The sequence below is a fragment of the Parambassis ranga genome, chromosome 15 (genome assembly GCF_900634625.1).
Source record: "Parambassis ranga chromosome 15, fParRan2.1, whole genome shotgun sequence".
Lineage (NCBI taxonomy): Eukaryota > Metazoa > Chordata > Actinopteri > Ambassidae > Parambassis > Parambassis ranga.
In genome coordinates, this window is record NC_041035.1 from 17,719,477 (window position 1) to 17,737,156 (window position 17,680).

At 43.1% G+C, this 17,680-nt stretch overlaps 2 protein-coding genes across 9 annotated transcripts in view; both read right to left on the reverse strand.

Annotated features, from left to right (window-relative positions):
* Window positions 1-2,222, reverse strand: part of lyst (lysosomal trafficking regulator) — a 45,594-nt gene extending 43,372 nt beyond the window's left edge. For 7 of the 8 annotated variants that reach the window (XM_028424337.1, XM_028424336.1, XM_028424341.1 and 4 more), the window contains exons 1-2: window positions 2,144-2,222; window positions 706-983 (exon numbers count right to left, since the gene is read on the reverse strand). In XM_028424337.1, the coding sequence (XP_028280138.1) occupies window positions 706-786 (81 nt within the window). In that variant the 5' untranslated portion in view covers window positions 787-983; window positions 2,144-2,222. Of the gene's footprint in view, window positions 1-705; window positions 984-1,085; window positions 1,178-2,143 lie in introns of those variants that run through there. The other variant, XM_028424332.1, reaches the window with a different exon arrangement.
* A 1,991-nt stretch (window positions 2,223-4,213) lies between these two features.
* nid1a (nidogen 1a) lies at window positions 4,214-14,397 on the reverse strand. The gene is made up of 20 exons (XM_028422967.1): window positions 14,086-14,397; window positions 12,348-12,641; window positions 12,044-12,270; window positions 11,691-11,971; window positions 11,464-11,604; window positions 10,976-11,227; window positions 10,605-10,805; window positions 10,287-10,520; window positions 10,017-10,154; window positions 9,413-9,541; window positions 9,089-9,232; window positions 8,323-8,442; window positions 7,769-7,990; window positions 7,518-7,690; window positions 6,878-7,004; window positions 6,628-6,799; window positions 6,338-6,495; window positions 6,135-6,258; window positions 5,316-5,428; window positions 4,214-4,797 (listed from the first exon to the last, which is right to left on the reverse strand). The coding sequence occupies exons 1-20, from the start codon at window positions 14,287-14,289 to the stop codon at window positions 4,667-4,669; spliced, it is 3,585 nt and encodes a 1,194-aa protein (XP_028278768.1). The 5' UTR covers window positions 14,290-14,397; the 3' UTR covers window positions 4,214-4,666.
* Window positions 14,398-17,680: the final 3,283 nt, after the last annotated feature.

The following is a 17,680-nucleotide window of genomic DNA, read 5'->3' on the forward strand; positions in this document are numbered from 1 at the left end:
AGTGGACTTGCATAACATTGGTAATAAACAATCTGTGGTTTACACCTGCCTCTAGCTCTGCGCAGTGTGACTCACTACGGGGCTGGTCAATGCTTGTCAGTTACATTTGTGGCTCCATAAGTGGTGTTTGGCAAAGCTCCTGGGTCCTAAAGTGTGTTTAAAGGAATGTCCAAAACAACAGGGGAAATCATTTTCTGACTGAATGATGCTGTATTTGCATACAATCAGACACTAATGTATGATTCTGTACAAAAGTTGTACGAGCGTTTGGAAAAACACGCTTCATGGTCTGTGACTCAGCTACAGCCAAGACAGCAAGAATGTCGCTGAACAATATTATCTATTGTTAGATCATTTTTTTCTTGTCTAACATTCTATGTATTTTGAAATGTCCCACAGCAGTTGAAGACTTAAGATTAAGCATTTATTTATTTAAATGAATCAATATTTATAACAAAATGACTTATTCCGAATCTGTATCTCAAACTAATCTACAAGATGAAAACAACCCCTTTGTGTTCTTCGAGGTAAACAAAATGTTCTTCATGAAACATTATTCAGGACTCTCCTAATGAAATATTAATGTTTTTTCTTGGGATCACTGTTTTGTAGTTCTGAAAAAGTAGCTATGCATCATCACAACCACCCACAGAAAAATCCCTGAGTTGAGCCTGCACACAGGCTCCTCTGCCAGCAGCGTCTTACCTGCAGATCCGCTCCTTGGAGTCTACAGTCCATGTACTTTTCCCACGCATATGACAGATCAGTCTGCTGTGGACTGGCCATGTCGTCCACACCTCCAAGTACAACACCGGTCTAGGAGGCGAGGAAGTCAGGAATTGAAAAAGTCTCCCTTTGGTTCGTTCCTCCAGGTGGCTGGAAGTGGCCCGAACAGCCCGAACGAAACCCCAAATGTTCCTCCTGAGTCTTTCATAGCAGATTCATCCTTCACTGCGCCACTTTACCACTTTTAAATTGATCTTCTGCAGAAACATTAAAAAAAAGTGTCAATGGTTAGCAAAACACAAAGAGCTGACAAAGCCACTTTCACTTTTCAAACACAGAGACAGAGAAATATCACACACCTGGACGTGACATGAACCTTCGGACCGGCGAGCTTGACATACAGTAACATTACCAAAACAAAACCGACAGCAATACAGCCAGCCAGCTAGCTAGCTAGCTAGGTAACTGACAGCCTAAGTCAAGTGCAAAGACAGTTGAAGCCACTCATTTCCGGTACGGGATATTGTTTTCACAATAAAAGCACCTGACTTGTTAGGGTTACTAATAGGGCCTGAAAACTGATCACAAATAACACAATTAACTAAACTGATTAATGCATTCTAACACTCCAAAGCTACCTAAGGGCACCGATATCTTCTTACATTCTTTTGTTATTTGCTTTTTTTATTTTATTTCTAAATGTAAAGGTTACTCTACAATTACGGATGAGCCCAATTCATTTATTCGAATTAGACATTGTCTTAAAAATTAATGTACCATGAGCACTTAGTTATATTTATTATATATATTTTTTTCTCTTCATTTGACATACATGACTTAACATTTATCATTTTTACCACGCCCAAGTCTACAGAATTTACAGATAAATATGAAAAAAAAATCACACAACTTAACGTTTAAATAGCTTCGAATTATTATTTATTCCGTTGAATGTCCTCTTTACTCCCAGATCAGGACAAATGAGAAATAAATCCCTAGCTTCTAGCTTAGCCTAGCTTTTACTTTGAAAGTTCAGCTCGATGAGTCTATATTGTTGTAGCTAACTTAACCGCAACAGCAATAAGCAAGCAGGCTCGATAACTTTGAACAAAATATTTACATAAACACCAAATTAATATCTGAGGCTCTACTCGAAATTATTTCTGTCATCTATTTTAATGTATCGAACACGTATTCTAGATTTTTAGCTCTTGGGCTAACGGTCATTAGCATTAACAGTAACTGTTATGCTGGTTGTTGCATCGCACCGTCCTGTGTGTGTGTGTGTGTGTGTGTGTGTATGGCAGCTGTCAACACTGCTTAACGGCGTATACGAAATGAAACACACGGTCCAAATGTAGCTACAGCTCTATAGTATTGTTAATATCCAGTCAGAGGAATTAATTTTCATACAGACCTTCGTTTCCCATAAATTAAAGTCAGCTAATGCTAGCCTTCGTCCAGCACTCAATGCTCTGTGTGTTTAACCCTCAGCGTTGACTGCAAGACAGTACCGCCCCTTTCGTTGTCTGCCAATGTTTTAGAACCTACTAGAACCGACGATTAAAATAAAATAATAAAACAATAGAGATTATCTTCACATTAAACGAAGCAAACAGATGTTTTATTTGCTCTGAAAAATATTGCCACACGCTCCCCTGTTTAAATTGGCTATTACAAATCAATTTCAGGTCATATAATGAAGTAGACAAAGCAGAAGGCAAATAAAACACAGCCAACATAATGGTGTTCAATGTAAAAATACAATATTTATACAAAACAACATCTGTGTTGATCAGAGCTTATAATTCCTAGCAGACAAATTTGAGGGTTAAGCGCTCCTGGTCAATGACATGCCCACAGTCTCCTATCCTGCTTCTGATTGGACGACACACCGATAATTTTCCAATCAATCAAAGCATTTCCTCCAGGGAATGATGAGGCGTTCGCTTGAAAGTCTGTAAATACAAAAATAAACCTCAAACACACTCAGTTTGAATATGACGAAGACCTCCTTCAAACAAAGCACAAAATGATGTATGAGTTTATACATAAACAATCACACACAAAGTAAATAACATTTGTACTGCAGGTATAGGCCTGTTTTGACAGATTGTAGTTTCCTGGTTTGATCAAGTTACTTCAAACACAGCAGCAATACTGCTTACTGCTTAATAGTTAACCATTTATATCGTGTTGACCGTTTAATCATCAGTGAAAACATTAAATCGCTGCACTAATGTGGGTGCTGTGATTAACCGCAGATTCCTACTTTACTGTGAGTCATTTAACACACCTCTGACGCACAGCGCGTGTCTCCCTTCTGCGTGGGTGGCAGCCCCCGCTTTAACAAAGCAGAGCGTCGCGAGACACTCATATCACATTTCACCAGTACTTAACGCCGTTTTTACGTCATTCGTAACGCCGCATGGCGTTTTCTAATATTCTAATGATCTCCGCCCCATAACTCAGCCACTATAGTTCAGTCCGATCAGCCTATAAGCAGAGAAGAAGAAGAACAGACCGCACTAATCCATCACCGATCTCCTTTGCCACAAAGGATCGCATATATATACACGCCTGCGCAATGCAAATCCATCATGTTTGTTTCATGAAAGAAATCAACTGAATTTTGTTTACAATGACATTTGTTCACCTTACTTCTTACTGCATCTCTTACCCAGAATAATTATTTAAATGTATTTAAATTTGAACTTGTTTGTACTATCCTGAAGGACACACGTCACGTTTTTGCCTCATCTTCGTGTTAAACGTTGATAAACTGAGTGTAAACAATGAAAATGTCGACATCTAAAAGAAACCATGCTGTTATCATATAAACCCAGCAGAGGGCACCAGAGCCCAAGAAACTGATGAAATACAATACAAGGCCACTGGCTGATAACTGACATATACACATACATACATGTAAACATTCCAATATCTCACCCAACATCAAGTTTTTTATATGAATCCAAAGTAAATATTAACATCTTAACACGTGTCACCTCATTTATTTATTTTCTATTATTTTAGCCATGTGGAGCCTGGGAGAGCATGAAGAAGAACCCATGCTTGAAGTGTGGGGAGCTTTTTGACCTTTGACCTAACCTCTCCTTCTTCTACCCTGACAGATCTGAGTTCTTATACTGCACCATGGATAATGGCTGCATTATGTCCTTGATGCTGCAACACATTTAGTGTCCCAGTGAAAATTTTTAACTTATTTTATCTTATTTTTTTATGTTCTTTATATTAAGAGCCATGTGGAGAAATTCAGGTTTATTTCTACATTATTCAGAATATTATGGTATGCAGAGCTAGAAGGAGCTGCCACTACACTTATTTTATATATTGTTTTAGTTTTTTATATGTTGTTTTATTTTTACTAAGTCAACCCCATTAACACAGCAATTTGGCAATTAGTAATAATCAGATCTAATCTAAGCCACAAACTAAGAACTAAAGCCACAAACTTAGAACAACATGTTAGAAAAACCTTTATTCTTCTGCTGCCCAGCATGTAAACTCCTCGTTCTTCTCGCCCTTTTATTTTTCCACAATAACACTTCCATGAGGAAATTTTAAACAAGCCACAGTGTAAAACACAACTCACATGAGATAAAGTCACATAACGCTCCGATGAATTTCACATTAAATTATGTATCCCTTGAGCTTTATTCTCAGTTTATGTGCATTCAAGAAAAAAGTAAACATGGTTGTGTTTGTATTTACAATTCTCAAAGGCTGCTGTGACTTTATAAATGGGTGAGTAGGGGTGGGGTGGGTGGGGTGGGTGTGGGGTGTTGATAAGCATAACACTGAGCATTTAAAGGCACAGTAAGTTCACTTCTGGTTTTTTAGTGGCATTTCCAGCAGTTAGAATTCACTAATGCTGAATGGCTCCTCATCTGTAATCCCGGGCGCCTCTGCTTCTGTTTTAGTACCCGCTGCCGCTCTCCACGCAGCCCAGGGCTGCTGCGTTGTCAGGACACTTGCAGGACCGGCCGGACGGTGTGGCTAAACAGAGGTGAGTGCAGCCTCCGTTGTTCCCAGCACAGTAGTTTTGTCCTGAAAAAAAAAAAGAAACATACATACAAACCTCTTGTTAACGTGGGCTTTTATATAAATCATAACAAGAAGCCATCAAAGCTGAGACCAGCAGCAGGAAACAGCCTCTTCACTGTTTGTTATACATATACTAAACATGAAAAGAAACACAGAGCAAACTCCAGATGTTGGAGGCCCTCTCCCTTGACTCTGCATTCCCTGAATTTATGCATGCAGCCTTATCTGGAAAGGGAGGATGAAGCCTGGTGCTGCACTCTACCATTAGTCATCCCTTCACTTAATAATAAATACTAGCTGCAGAATTTTCCCTGTTGCTCAAGGAGTGGAGCCTCGATTTTTCACAGAACTCGGCTGTTTCAGAGAAAAGGGAATGGATAATAAGTCTGAATCAAAGGCAGCCCTGAGGATCAGGCTTTACTTCAATAATTCACTCTTTAGTGGTGCTGTGCATCACAGAAATGAGCCCCAGCATGAGGGCTAACATTTTAAAAGGACGTCATCACAAGTGGCTTTGTTACCTGCAGGACATTGGGCATAGGCCGTAGTGATCCCATACAGCTTGGTCTGTTTCTGAGGCTGGAACGTGTTGGATTCTCTGCCAGCATAGCGGTCCACTACAACCACAGCATTCCTGTCGTAAACACAGAACAAGAGTTTAGCTGCATCAGCGTAAGAAATCCTCCAGCCTTCATCCGTGTTGTATAAATTCTGTCGAGAATGAGTAAAGGTTTCTGCGCCATAATTGACGTAGATCTGTTGAAAAGTGTGTGTGTGTGTGTGTGCCTCCCCCCACTACCACCACCTCCTCCACCACCACCTCTCTCAACCTTCTAAGGGCTACAGGCCTGGCGAGATCACAGAGAGGCCCCAGGCAGGTCACTCAGACACATGCCCCGGCTGAGAAATTGCAAGCAGCTGTCACTTTTTAGGATTCCTCCTCATCCCACGTACACACACACACACAGACACACAACCCCCGCCTGTTTGCAGTGGCTAGTAACTAACGTATGAATCAAACACATGGAAAGGCAGCTAAACAGTTTCCTTGTGGGAGTGTCCGAGCCTGGGAGAGCATGAAGAAGAACCCATGCTTGAAGTGTTTGACCTTTGACCTAACCTCTCCTTCCTCTACCCTGACAGATCTGTGTTCTTATACTGCAGCATGGATAAAGACTGCATTATGTCCTTGATGCTGCAACACATTTAGTTCCCAAAGAAAGAAAGAAAGAAAGAAAGAAAGAAAGAAAGAAAGAAAGAAAGAAAGAACAGTTGTGAAACTTTATAAACAACAGAACAGAAACTCAAGTCAAAGTTAGACTTCTCTAAAGCTTTCAAACCTTTTCCAATCGGTGTAGTACATGTTCTTCCCCAAGGATGTGATTCCAAAAGGGTACTGAATCCCTTCCAAAATCTGACTGCGGTCACCCCGACCAGGATGCATACACTCCAATTTATGTGTGCCTACAGGCAAGACATTACTGTCAGTGCTCATAATGAAGCAGACATCATTTCACAGATGATTCATCTGTCTGAAATCTACCTGCGTCTGCCCAGCAAAGCAGAGAACTCTGCGAGTCGTAAGTCAGAGCGTTTGGCAGGCCGAGGTCGTCTTTAACCAGCACCCGTCTGTTGGATCCATCCATGTGAGACGTCTCAATCTTGGGGGCGTCGCGGTTCCAGTCAGCCCAGTACAGATTACTGTTTAGAGGACATGTGTGAGATTACAGCTTTATTACACTGATGAGAGAAGCTACTGCAGCAACAAACAGAACATAAGGGTCACATAGCTTCATGAACATATATGCAGCACGTTTCCTGAAAGTTACACACCCGTTAGGAGGGTCAGCGATGATGGCACGGGGGTTGATGAGACCAGAGTCTACAATGACACGTCGCTGCGACCCGTCCAGAGAAGCCACTGCAATGTGATCCTTCAAAGAGTCCGTCCAGAACATAAGTCGCCCCAAGTGGTCGATGGCAACTCCCTCTGGGCTTCCCAAATCTGTTAAGAGAGATATTTTTCATGAAAACAGTCCCCTAATAAAAGAGAACCAGTGCAGAATAAAGACGTAAACTCTACTTGATGAAATGACGGCAGTGGGCTCTCCTCCCTGGATGCTGGCCCTGCTGATGGAGGGAGATGTGATTTCGGTCCAGTAGACCATCTTCTCCACACAGTCATAGGCCACTCCTATGACTACCTTTGCCTACGAAGAGGTCAGTGAAAAACAACAATCTTTGAAGTGCTCCTCTTTTGGTCCCAAACACAAAAACAACAAGGAGCAGATGTGTCTAGACATTAATTTAAACAAACTGGGGCACAGCATGAGCAACCTGACTGGACTCCAGGCCAGCTGGTTTCCAAATCAGTGGAACAAGAAATGCAGATTGCAGTTCCAAAGATGTGGGACTGATGTTAGTAATTAGTGTGAATGTCACCATGTGCCTCCAATAAAGCGAGAGCTTTGAATGCATGAAGCAGATGGGAAAATGTCAGGGCTGGAGCGAGTATTAGTGCAAGCACAGAGGCAGTTCGACGCTGAGCTGATGTTAAATACAGCCAGCGAGGAATTCCTCTTGCTGTTTTGTTGTGTAATCTTAATGATTCAAACAGTTCTGATGGTGTTTATGTCATTTTTTTTATAAAAAAAGACGAGAAAATGTTTGTTTTAAAATGTTTGGCAATCAAAACGGGAAGTAAAACACTAAGGGAAACTTACCGGGAGATAGAGGACTGCTTTGGCGCCATCTTTGTTCATGTCGTAACCTTCCAGTGGGACGTGCTCTATCCTGCCGCTCTGGGCAAACAACAGGTGTGTTCCCGGGGGCAGGGCGTCTACATCGGGTCGAGGGCTGGGTCCAACAGGTGGTGACACTCCACCGTGGTCGATGCCTGATTGACATAAACAAAAATTCAGTGAAATGTATATATAGATATCTAAGTGTGGCCCTGGGGTCCCTTGTTACTCACACATTGGTCTGCTGCCAGGTCCAGAGCGAGTCCCGGGGATCTCCTGTCCATTTCTCTCCACACACCAGCAGTGTCCTGTGCTGCCGTGGCACTGGGTGGGTTCATACTCACCGTTCTCATCGCACGCGGGGATGTACTGACCAACAGGGGGCCGGGGGCCCCGTGGACCATACGTACCCAGGAGGTTGTCTCTGTGGGTCTCACACTGTGATTTAGGCCTCTCTGAGCAAGAGAGCGAAAATGTTTTAAAATTATTTTTAAATTCAGCTCTGTGTAAAACTCAGCATACACACCATGAATCAGTTCCAAAAAGAAAATAAAAACCACATTTTCAAACATTCCTCTTGCCCAAGTGGGCGGAATAAACAATGAAGAGAATGGAAATGCTCCAATTCTGCAGCAACATCAAAGAAAGCTCTGTCTGAGCTCTCGTGACAGAAGCTTAAAATAAACTTGTAGTAGCACAGCCTCAATATTTAGTTATCAGAGTGGATAGAAAACAGAGAGTGATGATTTAATAAGATGATGTGTCAGTTTGACAGAAAGGGATTTACCTGATGAGCAGTAGAATCCGTCGCCGTGGTAACCTGGCCTGCACTGGCAGATAAACGATCCCTGGGTGTTACTACACATGGCGTCCTGATGACACCTGCCTCGCTGGCACTCATCGATGTCTTCAGGCAAAATGTTCAGAGGGTGAGTGAGGACAGAGCACATTCAGAAAATACACTGTAAACCTTATACTCTCCTATTATACACAGTGTAGACAGGGTCAGACTGGACCTGAGTCTGTGCCGGCAGTGCAGGACATGAACACAGAGTGCAGAAAGAATGGAAACCGTGAATGACCAGACTCCAAACCCGTGCACATGATGAAATGCCCATCTGGTTTTAATGTTTTCCTGCTCAATCACTGCAGATGTATTATGTAACCAGCTTCACCTCCCACAGAACTGAACAGATGGTTTAACAATTACGTCCATGTAACAGGTTTAAACTGTTGTATGATCCTGGACAGAACCAAGCCATTCAGTTATTGACTTAGTAGTTCCAAATAAGGCCTGATGAAAAAACTCACAAATGTTCAGTTTCCTTTAATGTAAGACAAGAATTCTTTAAGAATAAGCAGCCACGCGTGTGCATTTGTACTTGAATACATATTTATATACATTAATTGCTGCAGATTTATTTTCCTGCAGCTAACTGATCAAAAACCATCTGGAGTCTATGTTGTTCACAGCAATGTAGATGCCGGTCGTGTATTTTATGTGAGATAAAAGATACAATAAGGTTTTAAATGTAGTAAACAATGTGAAGTACCTTGGCAGATGCGACCATCTCCAATGAACCCTTCTAGACAGGTGCAAATGAAGTTTGACCCTCCAGTGTAGCTGCACTGAGCACGCTCAGGAACATCGCAGTCATGGCTGCCCTCCTCGCAGTGGTCCACAGATCGATCAACCGCTGAAGAGACCAAGAAGAGGAAGGGACATGGACTTCTTTGGCATGGAGAGACATGATTTCCAAACTGTTGATCTGTTCCTTTAACATACTGCTTCTACAAATCTGCACCCTGTTTGAGGTAAAACTGTATATTTGCATGATCAGGAGATATGCACCTATCTTATGGTTTCTGTTTCTTACCAACACAAGTCCTCCCATCGCTTCCAAACTGATAGCCATCCTCACATTCACAGCGGAAGGTCCCGGGCTGGTTGTTGCAGATTGCATTGCCACCGCAGATCTGAGGGTCCTCTCTGCACTCATCAATGTCTGATAAAGACAGCAGCCTGTTATCACTATGCGACTTCCTCCTTAAATCCAAGTTTGAAGTCTGGATTTGTCATAATCAGCATAAGACGTTGTGAGATCAGAGCAGAGATCAGAGATTTCTTGATTACAAATGTTTCATGATAGCATCGGTCTGAAATACTTCCTTTCATTTTCTACTGTGAGTTCTTCCTGTTTGGAGAAAGGTTGTATAGTTTAGGCTGGGAATGGCGGCCACACTGGATATGTTAACATAATCTCAGAGTATGGAATACTTTTTGTTTACCATATGACACGCCCTCTACTAATTGGCATGATTGAGCAGTTCCCCAGGAAGGAAGGCTTTGAAACGTCTGGGTTATTTTAATTGTGGGTCTAAAATGAGGCTGAAAGCAGCAGAGAGACTGAATGACCTTTATTACTTCCAACAATGATAACAAAAGGTCCTTTTTCCTCTTTTTCCTATGACATTTCTTACCGTAGCATGTGCGACCATCGCCACTGAACCCAGTAGCACACTGACAAGTGAATTGGTTTCCCTCTCCAGGTCGGCAAACGGCGTTAGTGTCACAGCCGTGTCTTCCGGTGAAACATGGATTTTCCTCTGTCTGCCCCCCTGAGAAGGACAAGCACCAGACACAAATACTTCCATGAGAAATAAAACAGTCTCTGAGTCAGGATGTTACACAGCAGGAAGGAAATGAGCTCAGGCCAAAACAAGAGGACAAAATAATCTCAGTGTGCTCACCATTGACGTCCCCGATCTTGTTGCTCATTGCATACCGGAGGATTTCATTATTGGCGTCGTACATGACAAAGATCTGGTCTACACTGAGCATCTGGGTGGGTTTCACTTCTCTCAAAGGCTCGCTGTGCTGACAGCTCTGGAAGGTGATGGTCTGACGCCACTGATGCGTCCTGGATTCAGTGGAGCCATCGGGCATGCTCACAGTGTAGCCCCGAGTGGAGGATGAGGTGATCACTGGAAGGTTTAAGTAGACAGGTAAGAAGCAGCTAGAGTAATGATCAGAAATAGGCAGATAGATGTGGATTCTTTGGAGCTCACAGTTGTTGCTGTACTGGTAGATCTCAGAGTAAGGTTCGACCTGCACTGTGGAGCCGGGGGGCACCTCAGGGACCTGGCCTTTTAGATTAGTGCTCACAATCAGGTGGTCATGCTCATCAATGCCTTTGAACTCCTGCGTGATGGTCAGCTTCTCATTCCCTGGCAGAAAGGTCACCTCCGCCTGCCGTGTGAACTCCCCCCCTTCAGAGCACAGAGCAGAAGAGGTTTACTTTAACAGCCTGGCCTTGGATGAACTTTGGCTCACAGCTGAGGTAATGTGTGGGGGTTCCGCTGGACAGTGAGTGAAGCTGCAGCTGTATGGCAAACTCACATTTGTTTACACAGATCCATTTCTGCAGTCTAACACTCACCAATAATGCTGAAGCCGTTCTTGAAGCCAGGCTGCTCCAGAGCAAACGCCCACCCGATCACACCGCCAAGGGCCGACAGGGGCAGCAGCGAAGGCCCAAGAGCATAGGGGATGTCGCTAATGGCCACGTAGGATCGGCCATCGTTCACAACAATGTATGAATGGAGGTCATTGCTGGCAAACTCCAACGGCGTAGGAGAGTTGCCCACAGAAACTCTTCCGTGTATTTTACCATTCATCCTCTGTGGTTTCCCTGAAAAGAAGAAACCAAAACCATGGAGGTTAGTGACAGAGAGAAGAAAACAACCCTCCTGGGTGACCCTGGAGATTTGCTTAAATTAATTTCAGGAACTGTGTGAGGAGGGTGGGTGAAACTGACACCAATGAAAATAACATACTAAATGTTTTCCCTGAGTGTGGAACATAATTACTTGTCATGTGATATAGTTGGTTTTACCCACAGTATGTTATTGTAATTATGAAGCATACCCTCTGCCACACACTGTATCCCGTTGCCGTAGAAGCCAGGCCTGCAGTGGCAGCAGTATCCGCTGGAGTAATCCTTGCAGTCAGCAAACTGGGAGCACTTGTTCCTGTTGTTGGCACATGTCCCCAGGTTGTATCGGAACACTGTAGAGATGGGAAAAAGAGAACAGAAAAAGCAGAAATTAGCATCTGACTGGGTGATAAATCAGAGGACACTACACCAGACTCACCGTCTACATTAAGATCTGTGTCGTCCACCACCACCACCACTTCTGGGTTCTCTGGCTGATGTGGTTGGTACTGAATTGGATGGACTTCAACCTGGCCTGCATCGTAGGGAGGGTATTCCAAATGTTGTTCGGTATACTCATGCCTCCTTACGTAAGGGACCTCCTCCTGTGGTGGTTCCTCAGTGGGCAGATCTGTTACCTCCCCAGGGGCCACGTTGGAAAAATAAGGAGAAGTTCCAATCTCATATACATACACACCTCGCAGGCCGGAGTTGGTCTCCCTGTGAGAGGGTAGAGGTTTGATTTTATGGGTTGAGAACACATTTATGGTGTGAAATAGCGTTCGGACTTACTTTGCTAAATCTCTCACGGATGATTCGTCATCTGTGGTGGTGCGGTAATACGGCCCCTGACTGGAAAACAGGAAACCTCGGACCAAACCCTTACTGAAGCCAGCGTGCATGGTAGCGCTACTGCTTTGTACCGGCGTGGAGAAAAACTGAATCCCATCCCGTGTGTAGAGGACAATTGCATAGGAGGCCTTCTCTAAGGATGCAATCACCAGCTGGAAGGTGTTTCTCTGAGTAATACACAATTAGAGAAGTCATAAAGAACCAGTTGCACCACAGATCCCTCCAACAATGCCGTGATGCTCACCTTCTCGTCTTGTGTGGGTTGAGGTTCATGGCTGGCAACGTCAACCCAGGTGATCACCACAGCGTGCGTGGGCTCGACTTCATCATCCTCTGGGAAGGCCCTGTTGATGTGCTCAGCTGCCTGACGCAGGACCTCTCGGCTGGAGTCTTGACGGAAGAAAACTTTCCCCACGCCGTCACTCGTGTCCAGGTCACCCTGCAGAGCTGCGATCATGCCAAATTTTGGGGGCATTGAAGCGAGATATGTCGACTCAGCCGTCGGCTCTGTTGTGGCAACAAAACCATTGGTGTTGATCTGAAATTAAAAGCTCAAGTTAGTCTTTTGGATGGCATGAAATGAGACAATTGTAACACTGTATGTGTTCCTCTATGACACAGCTAGAGCAGCTTCACAGCAAGTGGGTCAGTCCAGTCTGACCCACTTTGATCTTTTATTTCAAACTCATTAGACTAATGATCCGAGTCAGCTGCCATGTCCTTCCACAGCACTAATGAACAAACACGAAGCCATTTAACACAGATTTTACACACTTCTGATGGTTTAATATGAACACATGCAAGGACTGTAAAAGGCAAACCTGTGCTTATGTTTAAAACACACACACACACAGAGACAGTGCATATGGGGTTCCTTCACTTCCTGAGCAAAGAAAAAACACTGCTCCCGGCCCTGGCCGTGCTGCTTCCGGCCTTGTCCCCGACGAGCAGCCCCTGAGAGCCAAAGATTGCGCACTAATTTTCATTACAGACACTTCCTGCTGAATGAAAGCCGGAGCTGGGAAAATGGTCAGATGTCAAGGACTTTAAAGTTTAAGTGGTTGGCAAACAAGGAATCCCACTCACAAGGAGATGATAAAACCTCCTGACCTCCTGAACGATTAGAGAAAACATTTTTTTTTTCTTCTTCTCTTTAAAACCATGTCTGGAGTGAAAAACACTAGACTGTCCCTAACCCCCTCGGGGGCCCAGACAGTTCAGAGGAGACGGCCTCATGAATGAAAATCTTTAGGCTATATTGGCTGCTGAAGAGAAATATGTTTGTGGTGAGTGATGCAGGGATAACTAGGAGGTATAGTCAGCAGTGGGGAAACCCCCATCAGGCACAAGTAGAAGTCACACTTGCTGCAAACAAACAAAATCCAGTAATTAAAGTACCAACTACATGTCTGCATGTTTAAAACATGAACACAGCTTTGCCAGCTTCATATCTCTCAGTGTATTCTCTGACACACGCAGCACCATTCAAACAGAGATGCTGCAGTTTTCTTTGAAACCAGAATTACAGAGAATAATGAGCTGTTTGTCCCTCCAACACAATGCTGCAGCTTCATTTAAAGCTTCCACAGGGCAAACGTCTAGAAAATAATAAACACAACAAATCCTTTTTTTTTGGCTTCATGTTTTTTGAGGGGGTGAATTGAACAATAAGGAGTTCTTTGGTCTCTGTGTCAACAGTAAAATGATAACCTCAAGGGAAGCAGTATTGGACTCATGCATTCCACAGCCCCCATGATAAAGTAGATCAATATTTACAAATACTCCCTATCCACAGAAATAAAGTCATACTCTGCAGGGACTTTATTTTGCAACTTCCACGAATTGTTTCAGGACGCGCTCTTAACTTCTGACCTCACAATGCGTAATTACGCAAGAACGTTGGACACTGAGAGCAGTAAATCCCAGCCGCGTATACAAAAAGTATAATAATATTAATGTACATACGTTATGGAGTAACTTACAAAGATGCTGTCGAATGTGCCATCATAAAACAGCACTGGCTTGCTCAGATCGAGGCGGTGCGTCTGGTCAGTCCCTGGTTCCAGTAACTGGTCTCTGGCGCTCGGACCGAAAGGGAAAAGATCGTCTCGTGTTATGCTCGCCACCGAGGACACAAATCCCAGAAAAGCCGCACATACGAGCCATCCTTGCTTCTGCCAACCCATCGTTGGTCTCTCAGGGACAGCTGAAAAGTCCTGTGTCAGAACAACGCCAGATACATAGAGTCCACTAGTTGGAAAGTTTGGGAGGCGGAGCGCGGGGCGCGGGGAAGGAGAGAAGTTTCAAAAGCCGAGACAGAAAAAAAAGAACCAACATATACTTTTCTTTTCATGATGTTCCTAAAAAAACATCACTGGAATGATGTGCTGTCTACAGACTGGCATGTTTTGGGTCACAAACATCTGCATGACATCAGTCCAGGACAGAATTAAGGTCATTTTCACATCCCTTTATTTAAATTCTTCAAACTGATTGCTCCAGTGTTGCCAATACACTCAGAAGCAGCCACCCGTGTTTGGATGATAAGGTATTAAAAACACAGGGGGCACTGTGTAGGAGGTCTCCAGAGGGACCGAGCTGTACCAGCAGCTTTGGACTCAGGCCAGTTGATCATCAGAGCATGGGCCACTTCACAGAGCTGGTTTGATTGAAACATTATGTAAAGGACAATATGACAAAGCAGTGTACCATACACTAATCATTTGAAGCATGCCGCAGTGGCTATCAGACTCCTCTGCAGCTGGGATAATGAGGGGCATGCTGGTGATGTGGATGGTCAGTCATCCGTCCAAGACTTTGGTCCAGTTATCTGAGCAACTGCTGGCCACACTGTCAAGACATTAGGTCCACACTAGGATGATTTAAAGTGACCTTTAACCTATCATCATCCCAAAAATGTTGTATGACCCTAATAAAATAACAAATGAAGAATGTTTAATGAGGATGATCATCATCCACAGACTGAGAGTCATCTTCTTCATTCATTTCCTCTCTTTCCTCCATTGTCCTCTAATGACATCAAAGATACTCACACATGTCCACACTTAAACCATAACTTGTGATAAAAGGTCACCAGTAGAAATCGATTTGTTTCAGAGAGCGTTGCAGGACAAAGTCCCCTACTCCTCAATACCCAAAGATTGGCACCACCTTCAGGCCAAACGATGTTTTCACCACAGAGGTGCCGTGCATGTTCTTTATCCTGCACCAGGCAAAACCTGTTTTTAGTCTAATTCCAAAACCAAAACCCACATTCCATGTCAAATATATTTAATAATATAAATGTTCCACAGGTGTGGATCTGTGTTGGTCAGCCTGGGATCAGTTCATGTTTTCTAGAAGAATAATAACATAAATGTAATGCAGCCAAAATAATGTGTGTCTCTAATTATCACTTCACACTGTGTCCTTATGTCATTGCACATGTCAAAGATGCCTCCTGCTGGACATGATGTGAATTACATGGAGATCAGCGTGAGGTAAGTAACATTTTTTAATTATTACCTGACTGCTATCAGTGTTATTAAATAAGTGAAGCTATATTTAAACGGTGATAAATACTGGGTCATCGCTGAACCTGCAGGGGATGATGGGATATTTACCTTGGGGTCAGTGATGTCATTTGCTGTGACTTGTTACTGTGTGAGTGAGTCTGTTTTCACCAGCCTTGTTGCCAGGGAACCACCACATCCTGTCTGAAACAGGACACTGAGGGTCAGACTGAAGTGCTGCTTTCAGCATTATTTTAGACTCAAAGTGGCTCATAATAATAGACAGTTGTAGCTTGTTCCCGAGTGGCAGGCTGCCACTACTACACCAGATTTAACAGTGGCTTCACTAACAGGACCTGAGCTGGAGTTATATAATCTACATTATCAAAGCTACTATCTCTGGATCCCCTAGAAGTAACAGAGGCTGAGAAAACAACTGGAACTGAAAGATATGGGAGGTGATGGTGGCTCCACTGTCAATGAGCATGTTGGAAGTTATGACCTCCAAACAGGAAGTCTAAATCTGAGGTCAACACTGCTAAATGGCATGTGTGTACGCTGTCTTTAGTTTCTATATATGCAGGTTTATTTAAGTAAATCTTATGTATATATATATATATATATGTATATATATCATTGTTCAGGTTGAAGTGCAATACTGCCACCCAGTGTCTGGTTGTTGAATGGTATGGTGTGGGATATATATACACATTAATAACATGGGAATATGTCCAACAGGCAGTGTGGACAGCTGATTGTCTCCAGTGGTTTAGGAACAGAACGTTATATAGACATGGCTGCTGCTTCTGTTAAAGGAAGTGGGCGTGCTGTCTCTTTCATTAAGTCCACCTCTCAGCATTAACACATAAACATCTGTCTGTGCTGCCATGTTTTTACATATTTACATTAAAGGTCATGGATTAATGCCTATTTAAATACCATATATATATATCTGAATTAAAATGCAGTGGTGGAAAGAGTACTGAAAATATGTACTCAAGTACAATTACAGTTACACTGCTGAACTAATACTCAATTACAAAGTACTGATGTTAAAAAGTACTTCAGTAAAAGTACAAAATACTCTTCCCAAAAAGTACACAGAGTACTAGTTACTTTCAAGCGTTGACATTTAATGATTTATCAACAACCATCTATCCATCCATCTTCTACCGCTTGTCCGGGGTTGAAGTTCAGCTCTGCAGTCTTTAACACCATCTTCACTTCCTTCAATAAGCTCAGAGGCCTTTTTCATCCAGGAAGTCCGAGAAAATATTCCTCTGGATTAATCAGTCACAATCCTTCTGATAATCACTGATACATTTTCAACGTATTCTTTTGTTTGTTAATTTGTGAGTTTCTTTATTTTTATGTTTGTTTTGAATTGTTGATATCAGCTGGTTTACATAGTAGTTTCCTCTTTGAAGCCAACAGTAGGAGTAGATGTTCACTTTAACAGTACAGTCTGAACAGTGATGATGCTCAGAGCCTTGGCGTTGACCTTTGACCTCTGTAGGTTGTGGGTCTGAGTGCGGCCGGCTGTGCGATCTGGATCCTGTTCGACAGAGGAAGCTTCCTGAACTTCCTGTGCCATACATAAAGCAGTCGGCAGCAAAACTGGATCTTATTGGTTCATTTTCTCTTCCAACATGACGAGCATACATCTCTTCTAGTGACTTAAAGGTAGGGTAGGAGATTTTGAAAACTCAGTGAGAGTCAGCCAGATTTTGAAAGTAAACACACGCCCCTTTCTCTCGGAGCTCACCCCGAAGCCACGCCTCCCAACCAGCCAACTATATGTGCAGGGTCCACCCGGAGGATTGGCTGATGTTTTTAGCGTTTTATAGCTTCCACAGATGATTCATATTCTTCGTTTTAAAGTGAAACTGCCGAACTAATCGGTTGCTATCGGACTGTAAAGAGAAGTTACACTAATTTAACAAAAAGTGCATCAGAATGAAATCTCCTACCCTACCTTTAAATCTGATTTTGAAACATTAGTGTCTCGAGACTTGTGAGCTGCTAGAAATCAAAACATCCCTCTGTAGCCTGTGTGGACAGCGTT

Bases quoted from the DNA above. Each gene is read 5' to 3' on its own strand.
- nid1a (XM_028422967.1), bottom strand. From the start codon at position 14,289: ATGGGTTGGCAGAAGCAAGGATGGCTCGTATGTGCGGCTTTTCTGGGA. The intron at 10,521-10,604 runs GTGAGCTCCAAA...TAAACCTTCCAG, and splicing joins CTACCAGTACAGCAACAACT to TGATCACCTCATCCTCCACT. The intron at 10,155-10,286 runs GTGAGCACACTG...TGTCCTTCTCAG, and splicing joins CAAGATCGGGGACGTCAATG to GGGGGCAGACAGAGGAAAAT.